At 37.2% G+C, this 9,610-nt stretch overlaps 2 protein-coding genes across 3 annotated transcripts in view; both read left to right on the top strand.

Moving 5' to 3' along the window:
* The first annotated feature begins 1,853 nt into the window (after positions 1–1,853).
* LOC107556322 (structural maintenance of chromosomes protein 5-like) lies at positions 1,854–3,320 on the top strand. Its single transcript, XM_016239402.1, has 3 exons — positions 1,854–1,882; positions 2,619–2,678; positions 2,924–3,320. Exons 1-3 carry the CDS (start codon positions 1,862–1,864, stop codon positions 3,203–3,205), a joined length of 363 nt encoding a protein of 120 aa, XP_016094888.1. The 5' UTR covers positions 1,854–1,861; the 3' UTR covers positions 3,206–3,320.
* A 458-nt stretch (positions 3,321–3,778) lies between these two features.
* LOC107556321 (ras-related protein Rap-1A-like) overlaps positions 3,779–9,610 on the top strand; it is a 10,443-nt gene continuing 4,611 nt past the window's right edge. The window contains exons 1-5 of one of the 2 annotated variants that reach the window (XM_016239400.1): positions 3,779–3,868; positions 5,759–5,836; positions 5,978–6,046; positions 6,143–6,199; positions 6,291–6,431. In XM_016239400.1, coding sequence (XP_016094886.1) covers positions 5,780–5,836; positions 5,978–6,046; positions 6,143–6,199; positions 6,291–6,431 — 324 coding nt within the window. In that variant the 5' untranslated portion in view covers positions 3,779–3,868; positions 5,759–5,779. Of the gene's footprint in view, positions 3,869–3,902; positions 4,112–5,758; positions 5,837–5,977; positions 6,047–6,142; positions 6,200–6,290; positions 6,432–9,610 lie in introns of those variants that run through there. The other variant, XM_016239401.1, reaches the window with a different exon arrangement.

The raw sequence follows: 9,610 nt of genomic DNA on the forward strand, positions 1-9,610 counted from the left end.
CCAAACATTCAGGGCTTTTCAGAGATACTAAATGTTTGGATGTTTCACCATTTCTTTTCGCTGCGGTTCTAAGCATTTCAGGGGACCTATAACGCTAGCATTTTCTATTCTATCTATTCTTTCTACTTATTTTCTTTTTATTTATTATAAATAATGACATTCTAACACAAGCATTATCTATTATTTTTCTATTATACCTACTTGTTTTTTTTTAATCTATTATAAAAACAAAACAAGCAAACAAACACACACAACACGCAAAAACTTGATATGTATACTTTTAGGCGATGTATTTAAGAAGCACCCTCAGTGATTTGATTCTGGAGCCGGGCATATTTGTATGGAAAATAAGCTTTCTTTTTTTATTTCCTTGGCAGAACAAAGTCAAATGTATGTATGTATATATTACTTGTTCAAAATTAATAAATAAGACATTTAAAAAAATTCTATCGATTGCACGCACCAAAGAATTTGTGGAAGATTACATATTTTAGAATTATATATCATATGTCTCTTTAACCCGTTAGTGACTGTAATGTGTCAGGCCAGCCTTCCGCGCGCTGCAGTGACGTTTGCATCCGCGAGAGTGTCCAATAACAACCAACTGCAGAACCGCAGAACCATACGTCATGACAGTCTGAGGACAACAGCGCCAGACTAACAGTCTGAGGCCGGAAGTGGGCGGAGTTCATATAAACTAATAATGGCGGAAGAGACGGTAAGAAGTTAATCACGGCGTAATTACGAGAGCTCAGTCAAAAGTTAATGAAAACGGCATCATCATGGCGGAAGAAGAGAAAACGGTAAAAAAAAATTGCCTTTTGTGTATTTAATCGATTGTTTTTGGATTAACGCTTATACAAAAGGGCTCTAAGTATTTTGCAAGTGGGCATTGTGACGAAGACACTTGAGCACATAATTATTTTGCAATTGGATTGTATCACTTTGTTAGGTTACATATTCATGATTTGGGATTTTCATTTGTTATTGACGTTTATATATATATATATATATATATTACATTTTAGTGAATTTCTCTGAGAGTATACATGCCACAGTTTTAGGTCTGGTCCTGTACAGTGCACATTCAGGGCTTTTCAGAGATACTAAATGTTTGGATGTTTCACCATTTCTTTTCGCTGCGGTTCTAAGCATTTCAGGGGACCTATAACGCTAGCATTTTCTATTCTATCTATTCTTTCTACTTATTTTCTTTTTATTTATTATAAATAATGACATTCTAACACAAGCATTATCTATTATTTTTCTATTATACCTACTTGTTTTTTTTTAATCTATTATAAAAACAAAACAAGCAAACAAACACACACAACACGCAAAAACTTGATATGTATACTTTTAGGCGATGTATTTAAGAAGCACCCTCAGTGATTTGATTCTGGAGCCGGGCATATTTGTATGGAAAATAAGCTTTCTTTTTTTATTTCCTTGGCAGAACAAAGTCAAATGTATGTATGTATATATTACTTGTTCAAAATTAATAAATAAGACATTTAAAAAAATTCTATCGATTGCACGCACCAAAGAATTTGTGGAAGATTACATATTTTAGAATTATATATCATATGTCTCTTTAACCCGTTAGTGACTGTAATGTGTCAGGCCAGCCTTCCGCGCGCTGCAGTGACGTTTGCATCCGCGAGAGTGTCCAATAACAACCAACTGCAGAACCGCAGAACCATACGTCATGACAGTCTGAGGACAACAGCGCCAGACTAACAGTCTGAGGCCGGAAGTGGGCGGAGTTCATATAAACTAATAATGGCGGAAGAGACGGTAAGAAGTTAATCACGGCGTAATTACGAGAGCTCAGTCAAAAGTTAATGAAAACGGCATCATCATGGCGGAAGAAGAGAAAACGGTAAAAAAAAATTGCCTTTTGTGTATTTAATCGATTGTTTTTGGATTAACGCTTATACAAAAGGGCTCTAAGTATTTTGCAAGTGGGCATTGTGACGAAGACACTTAAGCACATAATTATTTTGCAATTGGATTGTATCACTTTGTTAGGTTACATATTCATGATTTGGGATTTTCATTTGTTATTGACGTTGTATTTTACTGCATTTGTTCAATTTTCTGACTGAGAAATGCTTTAAATGTATTTGATTTTGTCTATAGAACCATATAACGATTCAGAGAGGTTCAGCAGTACCACCTTTGGAGCAATGCACAACATGCTGCAGAAATTTTCACTGCCCTTTTTGTGCTAGTAGTATTTTAAAACTGACAAGACTGGACAAATTGAATAGTCACATCAAAATTCACTTCAAAAAGGCTGTTGTGCATGGGGGTATGAACGTATTATTATAATATGTCTAATATTATGTAATAGTAGTCCCTGTGGAATTAGCTGGTTTTCTGCATGATTTGGTCAAGTCTTTGTATAAAAAGATCTATTAACTATATAATATAATCTATTAAATTGTTGATCTATTAACACTTTTTTCCCCCCATATGCAAGTCTGAAGTCGAAAATGGTGGTGCCTTATTCTGATGGAGAATTTTGCCATTGAAAGGTCTCCCTCTCTCTCTCAGAAAGTTTTTTTTTGTACATCTGTCTATACATTAACTTAAAATTAATTTGTTGTCGGAAGCATGCTGCCATTGATGTGCAGGTGCCACTTGAACAACATGACACTGAAATCGCCGACATGGTATGTTTTTATTGTCTCAAACAGGGGCACATGAGAAAAACAGAATTTCAAAACTTTGATTTACATGCTACATCCTGATTAAAACACAAGGTATTATTGAGGACACTTCCAATCTGCCCAGGGACAACAGATGAAAATTAGCTAGCAGCTAAATCTGGGCCAAACCATCTCTTCTCTTGTGAGATAAGTTTATTTAAATGAATTAAATATTTCATCCCTTTTTTTTTTACTCTTCTCTCATGAAGGAGCCATTGATAGTAAAAGACCTCTTGACCGCAGTTGGATGGCTGTGGAAAAACTGCCATGCCTTCAGAGGTTTTGTGGAAGAGCCGTGGTATCTGAAATTAAACCAGGAAGACCAGGAAAAGGCCCTTCAATTTAATCAGGCGGAAATCAATGATGACCAACAACTGGCCAAAGAGCCTTTCATGTTTTGTTTCCAATTCAAGGAAGATATGGACGTTTTTCTTTGCGAGTGTCTGGACAAAAGGCACCTCAGGATTAACTCCATGTTTATGGAGTTTTGATTTAATTTAGTATTAATGTTATTTTTGAGAATTATTGTTAAATGTGTGCCTGCATAACTTCAATTTATTTATTTACTTAAGTTTGATTTTGTATTTTTAATTAATTGTATTTATTTGGGGCAGGTACAACTAGTGTGTGATGTTTTTTCTATTTAAGAGGGGAAAACACATTTTATTTAAATTAATATTTTTATTTTTGTTCTATGAAAAAACGTGGTTAGTTTTGAAATGGAGTATAAAAAAATTGCAAATGCTCAAGCTTTGTTTTTTGTTTTTTTTATAAAGATTTGTAAAATTTATATTGTTAATCATTTGACAAAAAACAAATGTATAATAAACTATAATAAAAAAAAAAAACTGACAATTGTCTATAGTAGTATGTCTACTTTTTTTTTTTTTACATACACATATATATATAAGTGCATCTTATATATCTTTTAAATTCAATCGTTTTAATATAATACTTGATGATAACGTTGTTTTAAACTTTGAAACGGTCCAAAACACGGAAGTAGCGGAAGGCAACACTTGCTCCGCCCACTTCCGGCCTCAGACTGTTAGTCTGGCGCTGTTGTCCTCAGACTGTCATGACGTATGGTTCCGTGGTTCTGCAGTTAGTCCTAGTGACCGGAGTCTGAGCGCGCGGCGGAGCGGCGGGACACGGTGAGTGAACTGTTAACGAATCCCCGAACCACCGCGACTCGGCACGGTCATTCACAGTTACATTCACAAGCTCGCGCACTATACAGCGAGCGCCGGGTTTGGGAGGAAGGTCGCTCAACAAAACTTGGCGTAATGAACATGCTAAGGTGCTAGCGCGAGCTAATGAGGCGCAGGCCGGCTGACTGAGCAGAATTACCCCCGCACAGCAGCGCTGCTGCCTGTCGAAGTTCACAGGAAACACCGGTGCGTTTACAGGCCGCGGTCTCTCCTGCGAGCAGACGAAAACAAATACCTGTCCTCATGTTAACGGGGAAATATTTGATCTGTGCGCGTTAAATGGGATTACTATGTGCTGGTTAACAAGTTAAATTCTGTGTGTTTTGTATTTAACCTGCGTTTTGATTTACATATGAACTCCCGGTGTCCACATTGGCATACAATCTCACTCGACAAGTGACCAAAATGACATTACAGCTGGTAGTATAGACTAGAGGAATGTTTCGTGCAGATTGGATCCCACAGCTGTAGAGGAGATGTAACGTTATAATTACAGTCCTGGTGACACCGTAATGTTATTGAGGCGTCTAGGGGAGACAATGGTTATCTGTACACCTGTTGCAATGGTTTTATCTGTATTTGTGATATTTAGTTTAATCTGATGACATTTAAAGGTGTAATCAGAAAAAAACTAATAGATTGATATTCACTGGTTTGGATAATGGCACAGTCTTGTCTGTGCCTTTTTATTGCTTATAGTGATTGACATTTAGTGGTGTGAAAGGAAGATTTCCTTTGGAATCTTTCTTAATTTACCCATGGCTTTTCCTTATTTTTTATTTTTGAAGTTTATAAGTTAATCTCAATCACTGAAAATATTGCTGTACATATTATTAACTGATTTGCTTATTTACTGAACAAAATGGGATCTTAGGAGGGTCAGATAGAATGACAAGGCAGTCATTCTTCTCCTCCAGCGACCTGCCACTCATATGAGATTGCAGCAATTAGGAAACGACAACAATTTAATCAATTCCAGATGGACAAAATCAAGTTCTGCCTTACATTTTCCTCATTCAAGAAGCTGTTTTTTATCTGATATGCTTCACAGTAGAAGAGGAAAAGTTCACAATCACAATTTTCATTTCATGGTAATTTTTGACTTTCCTCAGTGTTCAGAAAGTTTTAATTGAGCCACTTTTTTCTAGATTTAGTTGCTTCAGGCTGAATGAACTAGTGCATTAGCATAGCTTTCAGTTGGATCTACATGCAGTAGATAAGCTGTTTGTTTGGTCATTTGAATGCATTTGCATCCTTGATCAGAGTGGAATTTAAAGTGCACCCTGAATGACCTCAAATAGCCCTGTAAAACATACAGCTGTAGTGACGGTGCTTTAAAGGAAACGAGTTTAAAGAAACAATTCATCAAGAGTTTTTTTTTTTACCATGCAAACTTTATAACTAAAGCATGCTAACTCGGCATGAAACTAAAGTTGTGGAAGTCTTTTCTTTAGTATTGTGAGGGTGGTGCTTGACATTTTCTATCTGGAAATCGTTGGTCATGTGGTTGATGGAAGGGGTGGGAGGATCATTGCCCCCATCACGCTGACATACATGTAATCAGAGAAAATAATTTAGATTTTAAAGTAACTTCAGAGCAACACTAAAAAAAAAAAGTGTAGATTTAAAATAATGTAGGCGACAAGGCGCTTGTATACTTAGTAAGCCATGAAAATCTTTGAAAAATTGGTATAAATATTGTTAACATTTATGGTTCTGGAAACCTCAGTGTGCTAACCACGTCCTCAGAAAACCAAAAACCTGTTTTAAGCTTCAAACCTTGCACTGATGAATGATAATTGTGTGTGTGTGTGTTGTGATTGAATCTTACAGGCCTCAACAGAGAGACCCACCATGCGTGAATATAAGCTTGTGGTCCTGGGCTCTGGAGGCGTGGGGAAGTCTGCACTGGTAACTTCAGCATTTTTAAATTCTACACATTACTGTATTATAAATGGGCATTGTATACAGTATTTGTAGTGTTTTTCTCTCTAGTCTGTAGTATTTATTCAGGTCTTTATTTGTATTGAATGAGATTCTGGTCTTTTACAGACCGTTCAGTTTGTACAGGGAATATTTGTTGAAAAATATGATCCCACAATAGAAGACTCATATAGAAAGGTAAGTAAACCATTTTGGTATAGCTGTATTAATGCAACATATAGGGAAATGCTTTAATGCAGTACTGACACCCTCTCTCTGTTTTTTTTTTTTTAGCAAGTTGAGGTTGATGGGCAGCAATGTATGCTAGAGATCCTGGACACTGCAGGCACAGTGAGTTTAATCTGATGCATGAACTCAACTGGCCAATTAGTTCATTAGTCTTCAATGTGAACTCATTAGATTATTGATTGTTTGCCTACAGGAGCAGTTCACAGCGATGCGGGACCTGTACATGAAGAACGGGCAGGGTTTCGCTCTGGTTTACTCCATCACAGCACAGTCCACCTTTAATGACCTGCAGGACCTACGGGAGCAGATTCTGAGAGTGAAGGACACAGAGGATGTGAGTCGCTTTGAATAATAATACATTAACTATATTATTATTAGTGGTGTTTGCTTTGGCAAATCACAAATCATTTTTTTTTTTAATAATATATTTTTTTTATTTTGTGGAAAAAAAAAACATCATGAACTGACATCAGCTATAGCAGGTTCTAACCAGCAAAGGGAAAACAAATAAACCACAAAACTTATTTGATTTTACTGAGGCAAGAGCTTTGAGACAAATTTGCAGAAGCTGTATTCACACTGTACACCACACTGATTCACCAGAGTACCCACTTTCTTTATTTACAGACCTTATTTACAGCTCATCAGGCATTGCAGTTTCAGTTCTCTAAGCATTAAGCATATATATACCGAGAGAACCGGTGTTAAGCCGTACATATGGGAAGCCAGATGCACTGAAAGTGGGACGAAACAGCCCGAAACAGACCTCGCGCCGTGCTGACCTGTCATCGGTGCGGATCAATGGACCGACCGCGGCACTGATCAGATAAAAAAATACTTAATGGACACACACAAATGCGGTTAAACGGCTAAGCACTATAACAACATGACATTCACAAAGGAGTCTGGAGTGATACACATATTTAGATAGATTTTGAGGCTCATTAACTTGAAAAATGAAAGTAATCCACAGCATCCTCAGCAGCTCAGAAGTTGGGAGAAAATGAAGACTCTTATGTTCAGTCTTACATCCAAACACAGAGCATCGGGATTGCTTGCGAGACATTGTTGACGTTACAGCTGCTGGAGCGCAGTGAAAATGGAGGACAGCGTACAAACACTGAGGGCGGAAACTATAGCAGTGCAGGGCTGTCAATCAAACCCAGTGTGACGTCATACTGCATGAGAATCAAAACGGCAGGCCTAGTGAGACTAGGGATGCAACGATTATAGATTTTGTTGGTACGATTATTGTCTGAGGAATAATCACGGTTTTACGATTATTATGCATTTATTCATTTAATTACTTCATAACAAAGTTAATGAAGTAGCCTATTATTAATATACGACTAATATTAACTTTATTTGTCCCACAGGGGAAACTGTTACTAATGATGGAAATAAACTGAAATATTATTGTAATCAACTGTCTGTCAAACTGTCTGTCAAATGCTGCCCCGTGACTTTTATTAATAAAATAGATTAAATAGTCTACTGGAGAGACGCACAGACGCAGGTAGGCTAATTCACACAGGCAACTGTCACCTCTCTCTCAATCTCGAATAATTAATGTAGCTAAATGTTATAATTAATTCAAATAAATGTGATCTTACCGCACTATTTCATCTCTTTCTGATCTGAAGCGGGCAGAATGCGGAGCTAACGAGCTGTAGCTTCACGTCAGGTGGTTCTTGCCTTCACATCGTGCATTAAAATCGTTCAATGTACAGCTAGCCGTGCATTATTCCTTATGTATTCGCTTTTTAGCAGCAGTTTTTACAGCAATATTTAAATGACACCCTGGTCATTCTTGGTGTACCCAAAATGGTCCCACACTATCGACAGGTATTTCTCTGGTGGAAATAAAGCTTCGCTGTTTGGTCCCTCTGTCACAGTTCATCTAATGCATGTAGTAGCCTCCGTGCCTCTGATAAGCACCTCATTTTAAGCTGGTGCACCGCTAGTGTAACTTTGTTTTCGTTTTGCGCAAGCTGCAACAGTTCCGTTCTGTGTAACAGAAACACTCGGTTTAGAGGAACCTTTACGATTAATTAACCGTGACGTTTTAAAGCGCGGTTAATCGCGAAACCGGTTAATCGCTGCATCCCTAAGTGAGACTGATTTAGTTTAAAGGGGATTAAAAAATGAGGAGTGGGTGGATTTTTATCGTTGTAGGGTGGTTGTTCACACACTGCCAACACACATTTATGTCTAAACACCATGTAAAAGTGGATTTTGCATAATAGGTGCCCTTTAAAGTCAACAATTAATCAGTGCAAGTTAATCCTCTGAAAAAAATAGTTTGTTTTAGTAATCTTTAATCAAAATCTGATCATTTACTTCCACTCTGGAATGTAATGCCTTCTCTGATGACGTCAGTTTGACGGCTTGGGCAGAATTTGCTTAACCACGCCCCTCCAACCGTTTAGTTTGCTGCGAGTGAGAGATGAGAGAAGGAGTGCAAAAATAAAACTCCGCCTTCTACTCAATATTCCGTTTCGGTTGGAAATACGTCACCATACTGAAATCCAGTTGGCAGTAACTTCTGGTTTACGCAGACTTTCATTTTATTTTTTTAAGGAGGTCTCTTGCACTCACCAAGACTGCATTTATTTGATATATTTTAAGATGTAATTTGTGACCCTGGACCACAAAACCAGTCATAAGTAGCATGGGTATATTTGTAGCAATAGCCAACAATACACTGTATGGGTCAAAATTATCGCGTTTTCTTTTTATGCCAAAAATCATTAGGATATTATGTAAAGATCATGTTACATGGAGATATTTTGTAAATTACCTACTGTAAATATATCAAAGCTTAATTTTTGATTAGTAATATGCATTGCTAAGAACATTTGGGCAACTTTAAAGGCGATTTTCTCAACATTTAGATTTTTTTGCCCCCTCAGATTCCAGATGTTCAAATAGTTGTATCTCGGCCAAATATGGTCATATCCTAACAAACCACATATTACAGTTTTTCTGAATTGCTAAAACACTAAACTCCATTCTCTGAACCAAATTCTCACTAGCGTAAACCAATTTGTCGAATAAAGCACTCTTTCTGCTAAACCTTAAACACGTTCAGGCAGTTAGACTCTATTTGCAAATCTCATGCACTTTTTCTGCAAAACTCTAAACCCATTCTCATTCACTTAAACACTTATCACACTGTGATGCATTTGTGCTGCAAAATGCTACACACAAGCGGCAAAAGTTAAACACAACTAAAGCACAGTTGTTATCGTTTACACGCAACGATTTCAAAATTGTTCACACTTGTTTCTAATGATGTGATCAAACCAACTGTATAAAATATGAGCCAGCTCAGAGTGCACAAGTGGCACAGGTGACTGAATGATGATACGAATAATGGAAACAATCTGAGAAGGAGAGGAGGAAGAGTACAAGTACAGTAAGAAGTGGAGGATGAGGATGAGGAGGAAGAGGATGAAGAGAGAAAGAGTAAGGTTTAGAGAGTGTTATCAAGGCTGGATCTGTCAGACCAGA

The sequence above is a fragment of the Sinocyclocheilus grahami genome, unplaced genomic scaffold, assembly GCF_001515645.1.
Source record: "Sinocyclocheilus grahami isolate Dianchi unplaced genomic scaffold, SAMN03320097.WGS_v1.1 scaffold564.1, whole genome shotgun sequence".
NCBI classification, from domain to species: Eukaryota; Metazoa; Chordata; class Actinopteri; order Cypriniformes; family Cyprinidae; genus Sinocyclocheilus; species Sinocyclocheilus grahami.